We start from the raw sequence: 25,886 nt of genomic DNA, 5'->3' as shown, positions 1-25,886 counted from the left end.
GCGGTCCGACAGTCTGCCTACCAGCTCTGCCAGTCTGTCTATGGATCCGTCTGCCCGCTCACCTGGGAGCGCTCATCTGCTACCTGCCTGCTAGACTACCTGGAGGCTCCGCCGTCACGTGCTGTGACCACCTGCCTGTCCAGAGACTCTTGCCCGCTCACCTGGGAGCGCTCACCTGCTACCTGTCTGCTAGCCTACCTGGAGGTTCCACCGTCACGTGCTGTGACCACCTGCCTGTCCAGAGACTCTTGCCCGCTCACCTGGGAGCGCTCACCTGCTACCTGCCTGCTAGCCTACCTGGAGGCTCCGCCGTCACGTACTGTGACCACCTGCCTGTCCAGAGACTCTTGCTCGCTCACCTGGGAGCGTCCACCTGCTACCAGCCTGCTAGCCTACCTGGAGGCTCTGCCGTCACTTGCCGTGACCACCTGCCCGTTTACCCAGAGACTGTCCCGGTCACTTGCCGTGACCACCTGCCCGTTTACCCAGAGACTGTCCCGGTCACTTGCCGTGACCACCTGCCCATTTACCCAGAGACTGTCCCGGTCACTTGCCGTGACCACCTGCCCGTTTACCCAGAGACTGTCCCTGTCACTTGCTGTGACTACCTGCCCGTCTTCTCTGGGCGCCACCCGCTTCCTTACAAGGACCGCCCCCTTGTATAGTTGCTCAGAGGTTCCGCCTCCCAGACCCGTTACACTAATGTTACGTAACAACATTCTATATAGTGAAGTCACAACCAGACATAGAGATGGTAAATATTATTTATTTTTAGGAATATTTGGACAAATAATGGAATATATGACGATATCATAGTCTGGGCTGCAGCTGTTATCAGCATCACTGCACATGATGGAATCAGTGTCTCTATGAAGCAGATGAGGGATCTGTGGATCATTATGTAAATGATCTGTAACTTCTGCAGATTTCTGTAAAGAGAAGACGCCAAATTATTACATCTCATCAATAGATTCCCAGTAAAAAGTTAATAATCAGATGGAAAATATAAAAAAGCAAAATCTAATATCTACTTACATGAAGGACAAGTCATTCTGATCTAATTCCTCAACGTTCTCCAGACTTGGATCATCCTTCTATGAAAAGGAGAAAAGAACAATTACTTATATGTCACATGTGATATAGATATCATGGGACAGCGGGAATGAGAGGTGACTTACCATCTGGTGTTTTTGGGGTGTTCATGGCCCTTCATGCTTGGTAAGATGTTGACCAAAGCTGATGGTAAACTAAAGAGAGATCAGAACAGCAGGAAGTTAAAGGTGATATTTTTTACAGTTCTGTAATGAATGTAGTGTTAATGTATGCATTGCTCCCTTACCTGGGCTGGGGTTCAGTATGTTCTCTACCACTGTCTGCACCATGAACATGGTGCTTCAATGGAAGCAGTGGTTACGGCACAGGGGGCACAGAGGTTTGGAGCGGAGCCATCTAGTAATACATCCCTGATGGAAGGTGTGGTCACATGGAAGGGCCGTGACCTGCTCTCCGATCTCATATTCGGTCATACAGATGATACATGACTCGGCCTCCTCCTGTGCGGTTACATCCCTTGTTGGGAGATTTGCAATTAGCAGTGCTCTCCTGTGAACCCAATGCTGCCGCCTCTGCCGCACATGTAGATTTTGTGCAGGTGGCTCCACAGCATTGCTGTCGCTCTGACGTCCATCACTGGTAGAAGGTCTTTCCTCGTCTCTTGGAGGAGACCGTCCATCACTGGTAGAAGGTCTCTCCTGCACAGGTAGGTTTTGTTCAGGTGGCAGTGGTGGTGTCATCACACCCACTTCCTGCAGTTGAATGGGTGGGAAGGGACGGCCGCTATCCCTGCTGCTCTCTCCTGTTGTTCCGGAGGGCTCCGCAGGGGCTGGTCTTAGAGGAGAGCGGCTTCTATCCCTGCTCTCTTCCTGTCCTCTACGCAGTGGAGGATCTCTGGCCCGTCTCCCTCTCCTCTCAGTGACAGCATTGCTGTCTCTCTGGCGTCCATCACTGGTAGAAGGTCTTTCCTGATCTCTTGGAGAAGACCTCCTTCCATCACTGGTAGAAGGTCTTTCCTGATCTCTTGGAGGAGACCTCCTCCGTCTATGGACAATTATGGCCTGACCTATAAGCAAAAAAGAAGTTATCAGAATTTTTTCCAATTTTAGCAAACACTTTTGGGCTATAGTGATGGGTCCTTCTACTGCTGTGGTGTTTAGGGAGATGGGAACCCTAGAAAGAATCGACTTTATTTTGGACTTCGTAAACCTACACTGTCTGTCCTGAAATGCATCCCATCATACCCCAGGGATATCTCCTCCCAGGAAAGCCCTATAGTGTGGGAATGTTGTCTATCTCCCCCAAATATTTCACTTACCTTGATTTTCTGGTCGGCGCAGCCATGCCTCATTGTCAGCAATCAGCTGACGCAGCTCCCGGGCGCTCATGACTTAGGTACCTGGAGCTGGCTGATAGAATATTGGAGAACTAAGCTCTCCGGTGGCACCGGTGTTATTGTGCTCTGATCAAAGATCAAGAAGAATAAATGGAAGTAATCACCAGATGTGTAACACAAACTAGTTCGCTCTTCCACAACCAAAGTGAAGTCTCAGCAAAAGCATCAACTCAAGAAATGGCGCTGATGTCACAGTGCTCAGAGATTATATACCCTCAGGACATTCCATGATGTCATTATGACATCATAACTGAGTGACCCCATAATCCTGAGCATAGCATTGTGACATCAGAGCAGCCAGGCCGCCATGTTTGCTGCTAACTGGTGAATGAGGCAGAGAATGTGGAATAGAAATATCCCATCTGATTAATAGAATATAAATGTATATAAATCTGTGTTGGAAAAGATAGAAAAATCAGTTTTCTCCATGTTTGTAAATGGTCATTTTTTTGCTTTGGTAGATATTATATACATGTTATATATGGTATAAATTATCCTCTGCTGTAAATGATAAGAATGGAATGTTATTCTTTATCATTTATAGTTGTGGGTGATACATTATTGCTAAACAATAAACAACTCACCGACCTGTCAGGGAAATGATCAGGTTATATAAATAAGTGAAAATAGAATAAATAATAATAGAAGGTAAAGTATACAAATGCCTCTAAAAAAAAGTCATCAGTGTTTTTACTTTTCTGTACCACCAGGGCCATCCTACAAGATATACACGGATTTTACCTAGGTGTCACGTGCCCCTATAATAATGTGTCCATATCACTCAGTTACCCCAAATCCACAAAACTATCTATTAGAAAAGGACCTGGACTGGTAATCTTCCTACCATGCAGATTCCCTGTGGACACCTCGGGTGGGCTGGTCAGTGGATCACATGCGAAGCATCCGCTCTACCACTGAGCTCCATCCCCGGGTGGAGGAGCCTGAAGACCTTCTTATTTCTGTCAGACAATGGTCTCCGTGTGCGGCGCTGCTGTGTTATATTGTTATAAATCCCTCAACATTGAAATTGTAAAACCAAGAAGGAAAAGTCCTGAATTACGGAAATCACAGGATATACAGTATAGACCAAAAGTTTGGACACACCTTCTCATTTAAAGATTTTTCTGTATTTTCTTTACTATGAAAATTGTACATTCACACTGAAGGCATCAAAACTATGAATTAACACATGTGGAATTATATACTTAAAAAAAAAGTGTGAAACAACTGAAAATATGTCTTATATTCTAGGTTCTTCGAAGTAGCCACCTTTTGCTTTGATGACTGCTTTGCACACTCTTGGCATTCTCTTGATGAGCTTCAAGAGGTAGTCACCGGAAATGGTCTTCACTTCACAGGTGTGCCCTGTCAGGTTGAATAAGTGGGATTTCTTGCCTTATAAATGGGGTTGGGACCATCAGTTGTGTTGTGCAGAAGTCTGGTGGATACACAGCTGATAGTCCTTCTGAATAGACTGTTAGAATTTGTATTATGGCAAGAAAAAAGCAGCTAAGTAAAGAAAAACGAGTGGCCATCATTACTTTAAGAAATGAAGGTCAGTCAGTCCGAAAAATTGGGAAAACTTTAAAAAGAGTCCCCAAGTGCAGTTGCAAAAACCATCAAGCGCTACAAAGAAACTGGCTCACATGAGGACCGCCCCAGGAAAGGAAGACCAAGAGTCACCTCTGCTTCTGAGGATAAGTTTATCCGAGTCACCAGCCTCAGAAATCTCAGGTTAATAGCAGCTCAGATTAGAGACCAGGTCAATGCCACACAGAGTTCTAGCAGCAGACACATCTCTACAACAACTGTTAAGAGGAGACTTTGTGCAGCAGGCCTTCATGGTAAAATAGCTGCTAGGAAACCACTGCTAAAGACAGGCAACAAGCAGAAGAGACTTGTTTGGGCTAAAGAACACAAGGAATGGACATTAGACCAGTGGAAATCTGTCCTTTGGTCTGATGAGTCCAAATTTGAGATATTTGGTTCCAACCACTGTGTCTTTGTGCGACGCAGAAAAGGTGAATGGATGGACTCTACATGCCTGGTTCCCACCGTGAAGCATGGAGGAGGAGGTGTGATGGTGTGGGGGTGCTTTGCTGGTGACACTGTTGGGGATTTATTCAAAATTGAAGGCATACTGAACCAGCATGGCTACCACAGCATCTTGCAGCGGCATGCTATTCCATCCGGTTTGCGTTTAGTTGGACCATCATTTATTTTTCAACAGGACAATGACCCCAAACACACCTCCAGGCTGTGTAAGGGCTATTTGACCAAGAAGGAGAGTGATGGGGTGCTACGCCAGATGACCTGGCCTCCACAGTCACCAGACCTGAACCCAATCGAGATGGTTTGGGGTGAGCTGGACCGCAGAGTGAAGGCAAAAGGGCCAACCAGTGCTAAGCATCTCTGGGAACTCCTTCAAGATTGTTGGAAGACCATTTCCGGTGACTACCTCTTGAAGCTCATCAAGAGAATGCCAAGAGTGTGCAAAGCAGTCATCAAAGCAAAAGGTGGCTACTTTGAAGAACCTAGAATATAAGACATATTTTCAGTTGTTTCACACTTTTTTGTTAAGTATATAATTCCACATGTGTTAATTCATAGTTTTGATGCCTTCAGTGTGAATGTACAATTTTCATAGTCATGAAAATACAGAAAAATCTTTAAGTGAGAAGGTGTGTCCAAACTTTTGGTCTGTACTGTACATGGAATGAGAGGAGAAGGGAAAGAGCATATATACATGGAATGGGAGGGGGGAGGGAAAGAGCATATATACATGGAATGGGAGGGTGGAGGGAAAGAGCATATATACATGGAATGGGAGGGAGGAGGGAAAGAGCATATATACATGGAATGGGAGGAGGGAGGGAAAGAGCATATATACATGGAATGGGGGGGAGGGAAAGAGCATATATACATGGAATGGGAGGGGGGAAGGGAAAGAGCATATATACATGGAATGGCATGGGAGGGAAAGAGCATATATACATGGAATGGGAGGGGGGAGGGAAAGAGCATATATACATGGAATGGGGGGGAGGGAAAGAGCATATATACATGGAATGGGAGGGGGGAGGGAAAGAGCATATATACATGAAATGGGGGGGGGAGGGAAAGAGCATATATACACAGAATGGGAGGGAAAGAGCATATATACATGGAATGGGAGGGGGGAAGGGAAAGAGCATATATACATGGAATGGGAGGGGGGAAGGGAAAGAGCATATATACATGGAATGGGAGGGGGGAGGGAAAGAGAATATATACATGGAATGGGAGGGGGGAGGGAAAGAGCATATATACATGGAATGGGAGGGGGGAGGGAAAGAGCATATATACATGGAATGGGAGGGGGGAGGGAAAGAGCATATATACATGGAATGGGAGGGGGGAGGGAAAGAGCATATATACATGGAATGGGGCGGAGGGAAAGAGCATATATACATGGAATGGGAGGGGGGAGGGAAAGAGCATATATACATGGAATGAGAGGGGGGAAGGGAAAGAGCATATATACATGGAATGGGAGGGGGGAGGAAAAGAGAATATATACATGGAATGAGAGGGGGGAAGGGAAAGAGCATATATACATGGAATGGGAGGGGGGAGAGAAAGAGAATATATACATGGAATGGGAGGGGGGAGGGAAAGAGCATATATACATGGAATGAGAGGGAAAGAGCATATATCCATGAAATGGGAGGGGGGAAGGGAAAGAGAATATATACATGGAATGGGAGGGGGGAGGGATAGAGCATATATACATGGAATGGGAGGGGGGAGGGATAGAGCATATATATGTGGAATGGGAGGGGGGAGGGATTGAGCATATATACATGGAATGGGAGGGGGGAGGGAAAGAGCATATATACATGGAATGGGAGGGGGGAGGGAAAGAACATATATACATGGACTGGGTGGGGAACAGCATATATACATGGATTGGGGGAGGGCAGCATATATACATGGATTGGGGGCATATAACAAGATGGGGGTGAGCACATTCGTTATTTCTGCGGTCTCATACCCCTGCTCCTTTCGGTGGCTGCTCTATGCTGCCCTCGTCTGCTCTCTGTATGAGTTGTTTTTTCTAAACTAAAACCTCAGTATTCAGGTTAATTTGCCGTGTTGGCACTTGGCGATAAATAAGTGGGTTTTGGATTACAGTTTGGGCACTTGGTCAGTAAAAGGTTCGCCATCACTGCCCTAGGCCATCACCCCCGGTTCAGCACGGGGTCCGGCGCTGAGCCAGTGCTGAACTGGGCAGATGTCAGCTGATTCTTACAGCTGACATGTGCCCGCAACAGCCGCGGGTGGAATCGCGATCCAACCGCGGCTGATAAATGCCACTGTCAATCTCTGATCGCGGGTCACCGATGGGTGGGCATGACAACCCGGGGTCTGCAGCAGACCCCTGTCGTTGTCGTGTCTCGCTTGCTATGAGGGTCACCCAGTGGTCGGCGCTCATAGCAAGTGAGCAATTCTGCTACACAGAGGAGATCTGCTCATCGCCTGTGTGTAACAGAGCCGATCAGATAACTGCAGCTTCTAGTGTCCTATGGAGACTATTGAAGCATGCAGAAAATGGAAAAAATGTTTTTAAAAATATAAAAATATGTATATATATATTAAAGTTTAAATCACCCCCCTTTCGCCCCATTCAAAATAAAATAATTAAAAAAAAACACACACACATATTTTGTATTGCCGCGTTCAGAATCGCCCGATCTATCAATATAAAAAAAGAATTATTCCGGTCGGAAAACGGTGTAACGAGAAAAACATTTTAAACGCCAGAATTACGTTTTTTGGTCGCTGCAACATTGCAATAAAATGCATTAACGGGCGATCAAAACATCGTATCTACCCCAAAATAGTATCAATAAAAACGTCATCTCGACACGCAAAAAATAAGCCCTCACCCGGCCCCAGATCCCGAAAAATGGAGTCTCAGAAAATGGCGCCATTGTTTTTTTTTTAGCAAACTTTGGATTTTTTTTTCACCACTAAAAAAGAACCTATACATGTTTGGGGTCTACAAACTCGTAATGACCTGGAGAATAATAATGGCAGGTCAGTTTTAGCATTCAGTGAACGTGGTAAAAAAAAAAAACACAGTGAAATTGCATTTTTTTTGCAGTTTCACTGCACTTGGAATTTTTTTCTCATTTTCCAGTACACGATATGATAAAACCAGTAATAACTTTTAAAAGTAGAACTTGTCCCGCAAAAAATAAGCCCTCACATGGCCATATTGACGAAAAAATAAAAAGGCTATGGCTCGGAGACAAAAGGGGGCAAAAAATAAAAAAAAGAAAAACGGAAAAACCCAAGGTCGTTAAAGGGTAAAAATACAATGTGATTTTCTGTTTTCTTTTCAGATTCTGTCTCTCATAGGTGAAGTGTACCTACCATAAAAATTACAGACCTCTCCATTCTTTGTTGGTGGGAAACCTGCAAAATCAGCAGCGTATCAAATACTAATACTGTACTAATAGCACACAGTACTCACATAATATACCAGCAGGTGGGATTAGGTTTGGGGGGCTCCTGTCCAGCGACCACAGAATAACTGTTGCGGCCGCTGGTCCTGAAAACTGATTTCCTCCTCTCTAGTCTCTAGCGATGTATGTAGGTGTATTGTGCTGATTACACTGCCCCCTAGTGTCCAACAATCACTCTGCATAACATTTTCAAAAGCAAATATCTGATATTTAGTGCTCAGTGCAGTTTCCGTGTTACACCCAGAGAGACGAATTGCTGTATACTCACACGTATCAGATTGCTGAACATTTGGAGACTTTACTAGCTTTTTGTATCACAAAACATGGAGATGCCAGGGATTGAACCCAGGGCCTCATACTGGCAAAGTATGCACTCTACCACTGAGCTACATCCCCTGTATGGACACCCAGGGATTTGTTCTCATCTCCAAGAGACACTAATCTATGACTATCTACTAATAGATTTTCTCTATTATTTTTTCTCTTTTATAATCATGCAGCATAAATAACATCATATTCTAATAGTCTGGACTATTAGGGACAAGACAAAACTATTTTTCTTTAATTTTTTATTATTTGTTTATATTTAAAATATGGGGAAAAAAGGAGGCGATTTTATTTTTTATGCCTTTTATTGAACAGATTAAAAAAAATGCAATTCTGCTTTTCGCATATTTTAAAGAGATTGTTCCCTACTGGATGGCACTTTTCTATTGTCCCAATCAAATAAGAAGAAAGCACAGAGCACTTACCTCCCAGATACGCACTGTGACAAGCACTGCACCCCATGATGATCTTCTGACATTGCTTAAGCCTCATGATTGGTTCCAGGCCATCAGCGGTGGCAGAAAGGCGGCATCGCCTGCAGGAGAGATTACACTCTTGTGTCAGTGTGAGCCGACTGTCGTGGAGAGCAGTCACATTAGTGACTGCTGATGTGACTATTCTCCAAGTCATCCGGATTGTCGTGGGACAGTATGGATTATATTCACGGCGGACAGGTGAGTATTATGGTGGATTACTATTTTTTCTCGTTTACAGGTGACAAGGGCATCAGGGATTAGGTATTAAGGTGAGCATTATGGTGGTTTTTTAATTTTTTTTCTCTTTTACAGGGGACAAGGGCTTTGGTGAATTAGGTGTACAGGTGAGTATAATACTTTTTTATTTTTATTTCAATAAAGGAGTGTTTGTCTTTATTTCAAATAAAGGACTTTATTCTGGGTGTTTTTTTTTACAATCTGACTATTGGGTTAGTAATAGGGCGTCTTATAGATGCCTCTCCATTACAAACTTGTGGGCTTGATGTTAGCGGCCATAAAACAGCTGACGTCAACCCCACAATCATTTACCCACTTGTCATCACATCAGGGTAAGTGGGAAGAGTGGATGCTAAGCATCAGATTTGGTACATTTTATTGATGCACCAATTCTGGAGCAGCTGAGAGCTGATGTTTTTAGTCTAGGAGGTGGACAATAACCATATCCACTTCCTAAGCTATTAATATCAGCCTGCAGCTGTCTGTTTAGCCTTTGATGGTTAGTGAATATAGGGTGACCCCACATCAATTTTTGTTTGGGGTCTCCCCTATAATAACCAGTAAAGGCTAAACAAACAGCTGTGAGCTGATATTAATAGCCTGGGAACCTTTATGGCTATTGGCCTGTTCCCAAAATATTAATATAAGCCACCAGCTGTTGACTTTCCCTTTGCTGATTATGAAAATTACGAGGGACCCCACTTCTTTTTTTTTTTTTATTAACAAGCACAGTAAAATACACACCTAAGGTAATCTTAGTTTGCAGCCTCTAGGTGTTCCAGCAGCTGTAATATCCCAAAACCTAAAATGTCCCTCAAAGTTTCGCCTGAAGGTTTCGGGGTCTTGCAACAGCCAGGAGACCCGGTGGCTTTGAACTCTACAAGGTTAATGGAGTTCAAGCCACCGAGTCTCACGGTAGCTCTAATGTGGGACTTTTGAATGCAGGAGTGCTGGACAGGCGCCGGGAGCTGAATGCAGCTCACATCATTGTTGCCTGAGACCAGCGCGAGCAGGCGACAGTGATGGAAGTTGTAGTCAGCATACCCAGTGTACATTATGTGTAAAATAAAGAATTAAATTAAAAAAACAGAGTGGTCTCTGGCCAAATTTTCATAACCAGCAGAGGGAAAGCCATGTGCTGGGGGCTGATATTACTAGCCAGGGAAAGGGGCCATTAGCCCAAAATGTTCCCAGGTTAATAATAACAGCTATAAAAAGACTGACCGTCACTTCCAAAACAGAAAACTGGTCTGTACAGGTGCTTACTAAGAGTAGCCATCTCTATATGTAACTAACATATAAAGTAGCACTCTGTAGCGCTATAGCATGCAAACATGAAATATATGAAATTTGAATAGCATTACTGCTCTAGAAAATAGAAATAAATGAGAATTCTTAGTGCATAAATTGGCCAATTCATGTGTACCCGATAGTCACGGTAAGGCGACTCTCGCTGCCAGGAACCTACCTAGTGTGAATCCAATCTTATACTAAAGTCTACATGTATATGGGAGAGTAGGATCCTGCTATAATTAAAACCTCCTGAGGCTTAGAGGTTGAGTGATCAGTCAGAAATCCTATGTATACAAATATCAAAAGACTGACCGTCACTTCCAAAACAGAAAACCGGTGTGTACAGGTGCTTAGTAAGAGTAGCCATCTCCATATATAACCAACAAATAAAGTAGCACTCTGTAGCGCTATAGTATGCAAACATACTATTGTTATAGTTACTATTGTTATACTTTAGGAGGGCAATTTCACCATCTCCTTCTGCTAAATCTACACCTTGCTGGTGATCCACTGACCAGCCCACCAGAGGTGTCCACAGGGAATCTGCCAGGTAGGAAGATTACCAGTCCAGGTCCTGTTCTAATAGATAGTTTTGTGGATTTGGGGTAACTAAGTGATATGGATACATTATTATAGGGGCACGTGACACCTAGGTAAAATCCGTGTATATCTTGTAGGATGGCCCTGGTGGTACAGAAAAGTAAAAACACTGATGACTTTTTTTTTTAGAGGCATTTGTATACTTTACCTTCTATTATTATTTATTCTATTTCACTTATTTATATAACCTGATCATTTCCCTGACAGGTCGGTGAGTTGTTTATTGTTTAGCAATAATGTATCACCCACAACTATAAATGATAAAGAATAACATTCCATTCTTATCATTCACAGCAGAGGATAATTTATACCATATATAACATGTATATAATATCTACCAAAGCAAAAAAATGACCATTTACAAACATGGAGAAAACTGATTTTTCTATCTTTTCCAACACAGATTTATATACATTTATATTCTATTAATCAGATGGGATATTTCTATTCCACATTCTCTGCCTCATTCACCAGTTGGCAGCAGACATGGCGGCCTCGCTGCTCTGATGTCACAAGGCTATGCTCAGGATTAGGGGGTCACTCAGTTATGATGTCATAATGACATCATGGAATGTCCTGAGGGTATATAATCTCTGAGCACTGTGACATCAGCGCCATTTCTTGAGTTGATGCTTTTGCTGAGACTTCACTTTGGTTGTGGAAGAGCGAACTAGTTTGTGTTACACATCTGGTGATTACTTCCATTTATTCTTCTTGATCTTTGATCAGAGCACAATAACACCGGTGCCACCGGAGAGCTTAGTTCTCCAATATTCTATCAGCCAGCTCCAGGTACCTAAGTCATGAGCGCCCGGGAGCTACGTCAGCTGATTGCTGACAATGAGGCATGGCTGCGCCGACCAGAAAATCAAGGTAAGTGAAATATTTGGGGGAGATAGACAATATTCCCACACTATAGGGCTTTCCTGGGAGGAGATATCCTTGAGGTAAGATGAGATGCATTTCAGGACAGACAGTGTAGGTTTACGAAGTCCAAAATAAAGTCAATTCTTTCTAGGGTTCCCCTCTCCCTAAACACCACAGCAGGACCCATCACTATAGCCCAAAAGTGTTTGCTAAAATTGGGAAAAATTCTGATAACTTCTTTTTTGTTTATAGGTCAGGCCATAATTGTCCATGGACGGAGGAGGTCTCCTCCAAGAGATCAGGAAAGACCTTCTACCAGTGATGGAAGGAGGTCTTCTCCAAGAGATCAGGAAAGACCTTCTACCAGTGATGGACGCCAGAGAGACAGCAATGCTGTCACTGAGAGGAGAGGGAGACGGGCCAGAGATCCTCCACGGCGTAGAGGACAGGAAGAGAGCAGGGATAGAAGCCGCTCTCCTCTAAGACCAGCCCCTGCAGAGCCCTCCGGAACAACAGGAGAGAGCAGCAGGGATGGCGGCCGTCCCCTCCCACCCATTCAACTGGAGGAAGTGGGTGTGATGACACCAACACTGCCACAGGTGGAGCCACCTGCACAAAACCTACCTGTGCAGGAGAGACCTTCTACCAGTGATGGACGGTCTCCTCCTAGAGACGAGGAAAGACCTTCTACCAGTGATGGACGTCAGAGCGACAGCAATGCTGTGGAGCCACCTGCACAAAATCTACATGAGCGGCAGAGGCGGCAGCATTGGGTTCACAGGAGAGCACTGCTAATTGCAAATCTCCCAACAAGGGATGTAACCGCACAGGAGGAGGCCGAGTCATGTATCATCTGTATGACCGAATATGAGATCGGAGAGCAGGTCACGGTCCTTCCATGTGACCACACCTTCCACCAGGGATGTATTACTAGATGGCTCCGCTCCAAACCTCTGTGCCCCCTGTGCCGTAACCACTGCTTCCATTGAAGCACCATGTTCATGGTGCAGACAGTGGTAGAGAACATACTGAACCCCAGCCCAGGTAAGGGAGCAATGCATACATTAACACTACATTCATTACAAAACTGTAAAAAAAATCACCTTTAACTTCCTGCTGTTCTGATCTCTCTTTAGTTTACCATCAGCTTTGGTCAACATCTTACCAAGCATGAAGGGCCATGAATACCCCAAAAACACCAGATGGTAAGTCACCTCTCATTCCCGCTGTCCCATGATATCTATATCACATGTGACATATAAGTAATTGTTCTTTTCTCCTTTTCATAGAAGGATGATCCAAGTCTGGAGAACATTGAGGAATTAGATCAGAATGACTTCTCCTTCATGTAAGTAGATATTAGAATTTTCTTTTTTATATTTTCCAGCTGATTATTAACTTTTTACTGGGAATCTATTGATGAGATGTAATAATTTGGCGTCTTCTCTTTACAGAAATCTGCAGAAGTTACAGATCATTTCCATAATGATCCACAGATCCCTCATCTGCTTCATAGAGACACTGATTCCATCATGTGCAGTGATGCTGATAACAGCTGCAGCCCCAGACTATGATATCGTCATATATTCCATTATTTGTCCAAATATTCATAAAAATAAATAATATTTACCATCTCTATGTCTGGTTGTGACTTTACTATATAGAATGTCGTTACGTAACATTAGCAGCACATAATGATAAGTGAGGGAGGGATTTACCATTAGTTGATATAGGGGTAGTGGCAACAGTTAAAGGGGATGTCCAGCTCTTTTATATTGATGGCTTACCCTTAGGATAGGCGACCAATATCAGATTAATGGGGACGCGACCCCCGGCACGCGCGATCAGGTGTTCTTGGTGCCGGTTGGATGTGATTATTTGCTGACTGGAACAGCACAGCGCCGACAACTGCATAGTGGCCACAGCTGGGTACTGCAGATCCACTATATTCGTATGAATAGGGTCAGGTGTGCAGTACCCGGCAGCGGCCACTATACAGCTGGCAGAGCTGTACAGCACGGGCGCTGGCACCGCGTCCCACATTGCTTTAAACTGCTCGCGATACTCATCTCTCCACGTTCCTCCGCAGTTCCGGTGTCTTACGACTCTGTGACCTCTCAGGGCAGAGGGCGCGATCACTACAGCGCCCCCTCTGTGCTGAGCAGTCACAGTGCAGAGAGCCGGAACAAACTGTGGAGACAGGACCTGCGGCCAGCGGGGAACAAGGAGAGGTATTTGATTTTTTTTTTTTTCTGTATGGAGCATTATATGGGGCCCATACTGTATAAAGCACTATATGGGGCCATACTGTATGGAGGATTATATGGAGCCCATACAGTATGGAGCAATACAGTGGATACGGAAAGTATTCAGACCCCTTTTAAATTTTTCACTCTTTGTTTCATTGCCGCCATTTGGTAAATTCTAAAAAGTTCATTTTTTCTCATTAAAGTACACTCTGCACCCCATCTTGACTGAAAAAAACAGAAATGTAGAAATTTTTGCAAATTTATTAAAAAAGAAAAACTGATATATCACATGGTCACAAGTCTTCAGACCCTTTGCTCAGCATTGAGTAGAAGCCCCCATCTGAGCTAGTACAGACATGAGTCTTCTTGGGAATGATGCAACAAGTTTTTCACACCTGGATTTTGGGATCCTCTGCCATTCTTCCTTGCAGATCCTCTCCAGATCCGTCAGGTTGGATGGTGAACGTTGGTGGACAGCCATTTTCAGGTCTCTCCAGAGATGCTCAATTGGGTTTAGTCAAGAATGGGCACAGTCAAGAATGGTCACAGAGTTGTTTTGAAGCCACTCCTTTGTTATTTTAGCTGTGTGCTTAGAGTTAATGTCTTGTTGGATGGTGAACCTTCGGCCAAGTCTGAGGTCCAGAGCACTCTGGAAGATGTTTTCATCCAGGATATCTCTGTACTTGGCCGCATTTATGTTTCCTTTAATTGCAACCAGTCATCCTGTCCCTGCAGCTGAAAAACACCCCCATAGCAAGATGCTGCCACCACCATGTTTCACTGTTGGGATTGTATTGGGCAGGTGATGAACAGTGCCTGTTTTTCTCCATACATACCGCTTAAAATTATAACCAAAAAGTTCTATCTTCGTCTCATCAGACCAGAGAATCTTATTTGTCATAGTCTAGGAGTCCTTCATATGTTTTTGAGCAAACTCTATGCGGGCTTTCATATGTCTTGCACTGAGGAGAGGCTTCTGTGGGGCCACTCTGCCATAAAGGCCCGACTGGTGGGGGGCTACAGTGATAGTTGACTTTGTAAAACTTTCTCCCATCTCCCTACTGCATCTCTGGAGCTCAGCCACAGTGATCTTGGGGTTCTTCTTTACCTCTCTCACCAGGGCTCTTCATCCACGATTGCTCAGTTTGGCTGGACGGCCAGGTCTAGGAAGACTTTTGGTGGTCCCAAACTTCTTCCATTTAAGGATTATGGAGGCCACTGTGCTCTTAGGAACCTTGAGTAATACAGAAATTATTTTGTAACCTTGGCCAGATCTGTGCCTTGCTACAATTCTGTCTCTGAGCTCCTTGGGCAGTTCCTTTGTGCTCATGATTCTCATTTGGTCTGACATGCACTGTGAGCTGTGAGGTCTTATATAGACAGGTGTGTGCCTTTCCAAATCAAGTCCTATCAGTTTAATTAAACACAGCTGGACTCCAATGAAGGAGTAGAACCAACTCAAGGAGGATCACAAGGAAATGGACAGCATGTGACTTAAATATGAGTGTCTGAGCAAAGGGTGTGAATACTTATGACCGTGTGATATTTCAGTTTTTCTATTTTAATAAATTTGCAAAAATTTCTACATTTCTGATTTTTTTCAGTCAAGATGGGGTGCAGAGTGTACTTTAATGAGAAAAAAAATGAACTTTTTAGAATTTTCCAAATGGCTGCAATGAAACAAAGAGTGAAAAATTTAAAAGGGGTCTGAATACTTTCCATATCCACTGTATTACTCCATACTGTATGGGCCCCATATAATGCTCCATACAGTATGGCCCCATATAATGCTCCATACAGAAAAAAATAATAAAATCAAATACCTCTCCTTGTTCCCCGCTGGCCGCAGGTCCTGTCTCCACAGCGTGTTCCGGCTCTCTGTGAAAAATTTAAAGGGGTCTGAATACTTTCCATACCCATTGTATATTGAATCGTCTCAGCGATCTTATAGTAAGTCTCTTCTTCCTTATTATTTTGTGTAACTGCTTATGTATTGTATTGTCTCCTTTTGTAAAATCTTTCGTATATTTTTCCTAAACACTGCCTCCCTTTTGGATGAAATATAAAATTTAATCACTCTGTTTCTTTGTCCTGTAATCATTCCCTTCCCCGAAGCCATACGCTACCAGAACGCAGGTGTCCGGCCAGGCCTGTATTATACTTGAAACTCGGCCGGTGGTGGCAGCGAATAATATTAATAATTGGGCTATCGTGAAGCTGACAGTCACCGTACGGGGCGTATATGCATATTCCATGCGTTGGAATGCAGAGGTGTGACACCATATGCTCACTGGTCACTTGCCGATACCTCCATAGTGAGTAGTGGGGACGTGTGCTCGCGGTTCCCTGACGAAATTCTGACAGAGTGAAGGCACGGTGAGACATTGTGTGATCTCCCTGGTGTCGTCTCTGTAGAATATGTGACAAATTTGTGGCAGCGGTGGGATATTACAGAACATCAGTGACTGGATTGAGCAATCATTACTGTCACTGAAAATTGCACAGTTGTTGCGAGAATTCTGTGCAGAGTTTTAAGAAATCAGACTCAGTGTTTTAATATTTTTTATCTGGGACATTACTATATGTGTAGCAGTTGCATCCCCTCCCTTCTCTTGTTTTTCTGTCCTATCTTTTATTTGGCAATAATGCCTACACATTGAGAGCCCTGGTATCACCAGCAGTCATAAGACACTATCACTGCTCTCAGTGAGCTGAGACAGATTGACTCCACAGGCAAAAGCAAGGCCCAAATGATTGCTGAACTGTTGCAAGGTGCTGCAGAGCCCGTTCGACAGCAGAGCCCTGATGATGGGGTGGCCAGCCAAGGCCCGGATGGCGCTGCTGCAGGGGTCCCACCTGTGATTGTCAGCCAGACCCGCAGTCAGAGTAGTGTGAAATCCCACCTGCACATGGCCTTGGAGCTGCTCGCCGCAGATGAACGTGATGGACAACTGCAGCTAATCCTGAAATTCAAGGAGCGAGAGACTGCTGAGCGTCAGGCCCAAGCCGAGCGAGAGGCTGATGAGCGTCAGGCCCAAGCCGAGCGAGAGGCTGCTGAGTGAAAGTGGCAAGATGAGCAGCGGCACCAGCTGAAGCTAGCCCGGATTCAGAAGGAGCCATCCACCCTGCAGATCTGTGATTCTAACATCATTAACAGCTTTAAACCCCGTTCGGAGCATTTTCCTGTAATGGAAAAGGATGGAGACTTGGATATATTTCTGCACGGGTTTGAAAAACCCTGCAGATAGTATCAGCTGCCCGCGGACCAGTGGGCAAGGTACCTAACTCCAGGGCTCAGAGGAACAGCTCTGGAGGTGTTTGCTTCTCTCCCTCGAGAGCACGATGGAGACTATGAGGCCATCAAGCAGGCCCTGATTAAAAAAGTACCAGTTGGCTCCGGAGGTTTACCAGAAAAGGTTCAGAGCCCTCCAATGTGGACCACATGATAGTTACAGTGATGTGGTGGATGGACTCAGGACCAGCTGAACAGTGGGTCCGAGGACTGTCAGTCACCACCTTTGAGGACCTGAAGGATCTGATGGTGATGGACCAGTTTCTTTGTCTTTGCCCAGTGGAAGTGCAACAGTTTGTGCTGGATCGGGAGCCAAGGGAGGCCGCCAAGGCAGCCCAGATCGCAGATGCCTATGAGGCCAACTGTACACCAGAGGTCAGCCGCCGCCTTCGGCAAGAGGGGTAAGCCTACAGCCGCCCCCAGTCTTCCAGCCACCTGGCCCTCAGTGGCTTCTGCCCCATCTGCCAGCACCTGGACTGCATTTGACTCCCGTAAGTGCTATACTTGTGACCAAGCAGGTCACCTCAGCCTTGCCTGCCCGGAGAGGAAGAAGATAGATCCCACACCTGAGGCCACCCTGGGACCCGTTGAAGCTCCGGAAGGGAGCGAAACAGCCGTCGTCCTCTCTCTCACTCCCCCGCACACCCTCAGGAACCTCCGTCCGATGCCGCTAGTTAATATGTACTGTGAGTACAAATAAATGACATCTTTGGAACCATTGGTGAGTGCTACCTTTACTTTGGCTTTTGCACTATTTGATTGTTCACTTGGACATGCACCACCATATATCCAGGAGTTTCACCATATCGAAGGGAAAGTGTATTTAAAGCAGAGGTGGTGCCAGATATCTTCTCTATTATTACGTCACAAATAATTAATTTGATTCCCCAGTTGCAGATTGCAGGATTTCTGGAGCCGATACGAAATATGGAATATCTAAAGTTCCATCCATCCGAAAATAACGGGACCTAATGTGACGCACCACTTTTGGAGGGGCTGCGAGCTGGTATTTTTAGGCTGGGAAGGCACCAATAACCAGGGACCTTCCCAGGCTGATAATATCAGCGCTCAGCTGTCTGCTTTACCTTTGTTGGTTACAAAAAATGGGGGGAGCCCACATTATTTTTTTCATCTATTTAATCATAAAAGGCTGCCCGATAAGCTCCACAGGGTTCAATTTTACAATATGTCGGAGGGTTGTGCAATATATGTCTATGTCTGTCGCTCTGTCTATATACCGTATGTCTGTCTATATCTATTATCTATCTCTATAGATCCAACAGAAATAAAGAGACTTTCTTCTTTAACCCCTTAACCCCCGAGGGTGGTTTGCACGTTAATGACCAGGCCAATTTTTACAATTCTGACCACTGTCACTTTATGAGGTAATTACTCTGGAACGCTTGAACGGATCCCCCTGATTCTGCAACATGGTATTCGCTAACAAATTGTCGGCTCAAATTGTTAGCGGACACCATGTTGCGTTTGGAGAGCCCGTGTGTGCCCAAACATTGGAGCTCCCCCACAAGTGACCCCATTTTGGAAACTAGACCCCCCAAGGCACCTATCTAGATCCATAGTGAGCACTTGAATCCCCCAGGTGCTTCACAAATTGATTCGTAAAAATGAAAAAGTGTTTTTTTTTTCACTTTTTCATTTTTACGAATCAATTTGTGAAGCACCTAGGGGTTCCAAGTGCTCACTATGCATCTAGATAGGTGCCTTGGGGGGGTCTAGTTTCCAAAATAGGGTCACTTGTGGGGGAGCTCCAATGTTTGGGCACACAGGGACTCTCCAAATGCAACATGGTGTCCGCTAACAAATTGAATGGAAAATCGGCTCAAATTGGTAGCGGACACCATGTTGCGTTTGGAGAGCCCCTGTGTGCCCAAACATTGGAGCTCCCCCACAAGTGACCCCATTTTGGAAACTAGACCCCCCAAGGCACCTATCTAGATGCATAGTGAGCACTTGGAACCCCCAGGTGCTTCACAAATTGATTCGTAAAAATGAAAAAGTGAAAAAAAAAAACCATACACTGCTGAAAAGACATGGGAACAGCATGGGGAAGACCCTTGGAAGCATCTCTGACACCCAGGTCACTGCCTAAAAGTGTGCCCATCAGAAGTGATCCTTGCCGCATCAGAAGATGCAGACTTGCAACTATCGCCATGCAAGTCCTTGTCCCAGGGCAGTGTTCAATTGTACCTCCCACATTCCTTGCAATGCAAGCGCAAGTATGCAGCCTGCCACCCACCCACCCACCCCCAGGCTGCAATACCATACTGCTTGCTTGCACTTGAAATTGGGCCTTTTAGGCATGTGGAGGCGGAATCTGGCCACCACGTCATGGCTGCGTCGGTGGCCTGGTATCTATACTCAGTCCCCAGCCACCCAGCGGCCGGGTGTCCATACTCAGTCCCTAGCCGCCCCGCACCGGGTGCCCACACGCGGTCCACAGCCACCTGGGGGAGGCCGGGTGTCTATAAATGGTTCCCAGCCGTCCCTATTTGAAGGACAGCCTAACCATAAACAAGTGGACAAGTGATTGTGGCCAGGGATGGTCCATCTCACTGACGCCTTCACACTGGGTTAATATTGTGGAAGCCGGGACACAGTTGGTCACTGGGATGCAAAACTGTCTTGTTAAACCACTCTGAACTCCACGTCTCTTCCAAGGGGCATTAAAACTGTCTTGTTAAGCTACTGTGACTTCCACATCTCTTCCAAGGGGCATTACAACTATCTTGTTAAGCTATTGTGACCTCCACGTCTCTTCCAAGGGACATTAAAACCGTTTTGTTAAGCTACTGTGACCTCCACGTCTCTTCCAAGGGGCATTAAAATCGTCTTGTTAAACCACTCTGAACTCCACGTCTCTTTCAAGGGGCATTAAAACGGCCTTGTTAAGCTACTGTGACCTCCACGTCTCTTCCAAGGGGCATTAAAACGGTCTTGTTAAGCTACTGTGACCTCCACGTCTCTTCCAAGGGGCATTAAAACCGTCTTGTTAACCCTCTCTGAACTCCACGTCTCTTCCAAGGGGCATTAAAACCATCTTGTTAAGCTACTGTGACCTCCACATCTCTTCCAAGGGGCAATAAAACCGTCTTGTTAAACCCCTCTGAACTCCACTTCTCGTCCAAGGAGCATTAAAACCGTCTCCGTCTTGTTAAGCTACTGTGACCTCCACGTCTCTTCCAAGGGGCATTAAAACGGTCTTGTTAAGCTACTGTGACCTCCACGTTTCTTCCAAGGGGCATTAAAACCGTCTTGTTAAACTACTCTGAACTCCACGTCTCTTCAAGGGGCATTTAAACCTTCTTGTTAAGCTACTGTTAACTCGTCTCTTCCAAGGGGCATTAAAACCGTCTTGTTAAACCACTCTGAACTCCACGTCTCTTCCAAGGGGCATTAAAACCGTCTTGTTAAGGTACTGTGATCTCCACGTCTCATCCAAGGGGCATTAAAACGGTATTGTTAAGCTATTGTGACCTCCACGTCTCTTCCACGGGGCACTGATATTGTCTTTTTATTCCACTGTAACATCCACCACTCTTCCAAGGGGCATTAAAACCGTCTTGTTAAGCTACTGTGACCTCCACGTCTCTTCCAAGGAGCATTTAAACCGTCTTGTTAAACCACTCTAAACTCCACGTCTCTTCCAAGGGGCATTAAAACCATTTTGTTAAGCTACTGTGACCTCCACATCTCTTCCAAGGGGCATTAAAACCGTCTTGTTAACCCTCTCTGAACTCCACGTCTCTTCCAAGGGGCATTAAAACCATCTTGTTAAGCTACTGTGACCTCCACATCTCTTCCAAGGGGCAATAAAACCGTCTTGTTAAACCCCTCTGAACTCCACTTCTCGTCCAAGGAGCATTAAAACCGTCTCCGTCTTGTTAAGCTACTGTGATCTCCACGTCTGTTTCAAGGGGAATTAAAAAGGTCTTGTTAAGCTACTGTGACCTCCACGTCTCTTCCAAGGGGCATTGAAATTGTCTTTTTATTCCACTGTAACCTCCACCACTCTTCCAAGGGGCATTAAAACTGTCTTGTTAAGCTAGTGTGACCTGCATGTCTATTCCAAGGGGCATTAAAACCGTCTTGTTAAGCTACTGAGACCTCCATGTCTCTTCCAAGGGGCAATAAAACCGTCTTGTTAAGCTACAGTGATCTCCACGTCTCTTCCAAGGGGCATTGATATTGTCTTTTTATTCCACTGTGACCTCCACCACTGTTCCAAAGGGCATTAAAACCGTCTTGTTAAGCTACTGTGACCTCCACGTCTCTTCCAAGGGACATTAAAACGGTCTTGTTAAGCTACTGTGACCTCCAGGTCTCATCCAAGGGGCATTAAAACCGTCTTGTTAAACCACTCTGAACTCCACGTCTCTTCCAAGGGGCATTAAAACCGTCTTGTTAAGCTACTGTGACCACCACGTCCCTTCCAAGGGGCATTAAAACTGTCTTGTTAAGCTACTGTGACCTCCACGTCTCTTCCAAGGGTCATTAAAACCGTCTTGTTAAACTACTCTGAACTCCACGTCTCTTCCAAGGAGCATTAAAACCGTCTTGTTAAGCCACTGTTACCTCGTCTCTTCCAAGGGGCATTAAAACCGTCTTGTTAAACCACTCTGAACTCCACATCTCTTCCAAGGGGCATTAAAACCGTTTTGTCAAGCTACTGTGACCTCCACGTCTCTTCCACGGGGCACTGATATTGTCTTTTTATTCCACTGTAACTTCCACCACTCCTCCAAGGGGCATTAAAACCGTCTTGTTAAGCTACTGTGACCTCCACGTCTCTTCCAAGGAGCATTAAAACCGTCTTGTTAAACAACTCTGAACTCCACGTCTCTTCCAAGGGGCATAAAAACCATTTTGTCAAGCTACTGTGACCTCCACGTCTCTTCCAAGGGGCATTAAAACCGTCTTGTTAACCCACTCTGAACTCCACGTCTCTTCCAAGGGGCATTAAAACCGTCTTGTTAAGCTACTGTGACCTCCACATCTCTTCCAAGGGGCAATAAAACCGTCTTGTTAAACCACTCTGAACTCCACGTCTTGTCCAAGGGGCATTAAAAACGTCTTGTTAAGCTACTGTGATCTCTACGTCTCTTACAAGGGGCATTAAAACGGTCTTGTTAAGCTACTATGACCTCCACGTCTCTTCCAAGGGGCATTTAAATTGTCTTAATAACATCTAACGTACTAATACGCGTCTGTGCCCTGGGACTTAAGAGCCAGACCCGTATTAGTACGTCATTGCGATCGCGCGCGCACACAGGCTGTGCGGGCGCGATCGCCGCCGGGTGTCAGCTGATTGTCACAGCTGACACCCGGTACTATGTGCAGGGAGCGGTCCTGCACCGCTCCCAGCACATTAACCCCCGCGATGCTGCGATCGAAGTCGATTGAAGTCGATCGCGGCATTGCGGGGGCAAGGGAAGGTGATCGGCGATACTCACCTCCTCTTCCGGCTTCCAGCGCAGTCTGCAAAGGCTTCCCGGGTGTTGCCATGACGACCCGATGTCGTCATGACAACATCCGGGTCACCAGAGAGCAGGAAGATTGCTTGGACATGTGCAGTGCATCTCCAAGCAATCTTCACACTTCACACTTCTGACAGCCTTCATGGCATAGGGATGGTGCTCCATTCCTGTGCCATGCAGGCGATCAGAAAAAAAAAAGTGAAAGTCCCAGAGTGGGACAAAGTAATAAATGTATAAACTGCGTGAAAGTGAAAAAAAAAAACATTTGTGCAAAAATATTATAAAAAAATAAAAAAAATAATACACCAAAAATAAAAATATAATGTACCCATCAATAAATATTATTATAAAAAAAATAAAAAAAAAACAATAAAAGTACACATATTTGGTATCGCCGCGTCCGGAACAACCTGACCTATAAAACTGTCCCGCTAGTTAACCCCTTCAGTGAACACGGTAAAAAAAAACAAAAAAAAAACGAAGCAAAAAACAATGCTTTATCACCATACCGCCAAACAAAAAGTGGAATAACACGCGATCAAAAAGACGCATATAAATAAAAATGATACCGCTGAAAACGTCATCTCGTCCCGCAAAAAACAAGCCACCATACAGCTCCATCAGCCGAAAAATAAAAAAGTTATAGCTCTCAGAATAAAGCGATACTAAAAAATATTTTTTTCTATAAAATAGCTTTTATTGTGTATAAGCGCCAAAACATAGAAAAATGATACAAATGTGGTACCGCTGTAAACGTACTGACCCGAAGAATAAAGCTACCTCATCAATTTTACCACACGCGGAACAGAATAAAAAAAATAAAAAAAACAACAATTCCTGAATTGTTGGTTTTTGTTTATTCTGCCTCCCAAAAATCGGAATAGAAAGCGATCAAAAAATGTCACGTGCCTGAAAATGGCACCAATAACAACGTCAAGTCATCCCGCAAAAAACGAGCCGTCACATGACTGTCTGCCAAAATCTGGAAAAATTATAGCTCTCAAAATATGGCGATGCAAAAACTAGATTTTACAAAAAATGCGTCTTTTAGTGTGTGACAGCTGTCAGTCATAAAAACCCCATATGATTTTGGCATTGCTGTAATCACACCGACCCGAAGAATAAAGTCGTCTAATCACATAAACCGCACAAGGAACGGCGTCAAAAATAAACTCTTGGGTTAGGATTGGGCTAGGGTTAGGGCTGGGTTTGGGGCTAGGGTTGTGCTGGGGCTAGGGTTGTGCTGGGGCTAGGATTGTGCTGGGGCTAGGGTTGTGCTGGGGCTAGGGTTGTGCTAGGGCTAGGGTTGTGCTAGGGTTAGGGCTGGGGTTGGGATTTTTTTCAAAAGTAAGAAAAAAAGATGACGATATGGCGACTAGTGTTGAGAGCAAGTGCTCGCTACTTGAGTTTGCATCGGGTGCTCTGGTATGCATTGAGTATCGTGGGTATTTGAGTGACATGCTCGAGTCTCTGCCCCATATGCTTCGCGGCCAAAAAACTTTACGGGGATTGCCTGCCATGCACGAGCGATCCCCCCATGTTTTTTTTTGGGTGTCTAATAACCGTGAAACATGCGGAGCAGGGACTCGAGCATGTCACTCGAGCACACGCTGTACATGGTGCATACCTGAGTACCCGATGCAAACTCAAGTAGCGAGCACTTGCGCTCAAGAATAATGACAACTTATTCAATATGATGACCTAATGTAAACAAATTCTGTGCCGTACCTCTGGGTTCAAAATGTTCACTATACACCTTAATAAAATCCTTGAGGGGTATAGTTTCCAAAATGGGAACACTTGTGGGGGAGCTCCACTGTTTAGGCACATCACGGGCTCTCCAAACGCGACATGGTGTCCGCTAACAAATTGAATGGAAAATCGGCTCAAATTGTTAGCGGACGCCATGTTGCGTTTGGAGAGCCCCTGTGTGCCCAAACATTGGAGCTCCCCCACAAGTGACCCCATTTTGGAAACTAGACCCCCCAAGGCACCTATCTAGATGCATAGTGAGCACTTGGAACCCCCAGGTGCTTCACAAATTGATTCGTAAAAATGAAAAAGTGAAAAAAAAAAACACTTTTTCATTTTTATGAATCAATTTGTGAAGCACCTGGGGTTCCAAGTGCTCACTATGAATCTAGATAGGTGCCTTGGGGGGTCTAGTTTCCAAAATGGGGTCACTTGTGGGGGAGCTCCAATGTTTGGGCACACAGGGACTCTCTAAATGCAACATGGTATCCGCTAACAAATTGAATGGAAAATCGGCTCAAATTGTTAGCGGACACCACATTGCGTTTGGAGAGCCCCTCTGTGCCCAAACTTTGGAGCTCCCCCACAAGTGACCCCATTTTGGAAAGTAGACCTCCCAAGGCACCTTTCTAGATGCATAGTGAGCACTTGGAACCCCCAGGTGCTTCACAAATTGATTCGTAATAATGAAAAAGTGAAAAAAAAAACACTTTTTCATTTTTATGAATCAATTTGTGAAGCACCTGGGGTTCCAAGTGCTCACTATGAATCTAGATAGGTGCCTTGGGGGGTCTAGTTTCCAAAATGGGGTCACTTGTGGGGGAGCTCCAATGTTTGGGCACACAGGGACTCTCTAAATGCAACATGGCGTCCGCTAATTATTCAAGCAAATTTTACAATCAAAAAGTCAAATGGCGCTCCTTCCCTTCCGAGCCCTGCCGTGCGCCCAAACAGTGTTTCTTCCCCAAATATTGGGTATCTGCGTGCCCAGGGGAAATTGCACAACAAATTTTGGGGTCCATTTTTTCTTGTTACCCCAGTGAAAATAAAAAACATTGGGTCTAAAGTAACATTTTTGTGAAAAAAGTTAAATGTTCATTTTTTTCTTCCACATTCAAAAAATTCCTGTGAAGCACCTGAAGGGTTAATAAAGTTCTTGAATGTGGTTTTGAGCACCTTGAGGGGTGCAGTTTTTAGAATGGTGTCACTTTTGTGTATTTTCTGTCATAAAGACCTCTCCAAGTGACTTCAAATGTGATGTGGTCCCTAAAAAAATGGTTTTATAAATTTTGTTGGAAAAATGAGAAATCGGTGGTCAACTTTTAACCCTTATAGCTCC

The 25,886-nt window shown here is 44.9% G+C and overlaps 1 protein-coding gene and 1 non-coding gene across 2 annotated transcripts in view; both read right to left on the bottom strand.

Moving 5' to 3' along the window:
* Positions 1-1,181: 1,181 nt before the first annotated feature.
* Positions 1,182-25,886, bottom strand: part of LOC141264173 (gastrula zinc finger protein XlCGF53.1-like) — a 47,610-nt gene continuing 22,905 nt past the window's right edge. The window contains exon 3 of the mRNA XM_073676482.1: positions 1,182-1,247. Within this exon, the coding sequence (XP_073532583.1) occupies positions 1,200-1,247 (48 nt within the window). The 3' untranslated portion in view covers positions 1,182-1,199. The remainder of the gene's footprint in view (positions 1,248-25,886) is intronic.
* On the bottom strand, positions 8,284-8,355 carry TRNAA-UGC (transfer RNA alanine (anticodon UGC)). The gene has a single exon. It is a non-coding gene; the product is annotated as a tRNA-Ala (tRNA).

This window comes from Phyllobates terribilis, unplaced genomic scaffold (assembly GCF_046119375.1).
Source record: "Phyllobates terribilis strain yellow unplaced genomic scaffold, ASM4611937v1 Scaffold_4__5_contigs__length_816908805, whole genome shotgun sequence".
Taxonomy (NCBI): domain Eukaryota; kingdom Metazoa; phylum Chordata; class Amphibia; order Anura; family Dendrobatidae; genus Phyllobates; species Phyllobates terribilis.
This window is presented reverse-complemented; position numbering and strand designations above follow the sequence as displayed.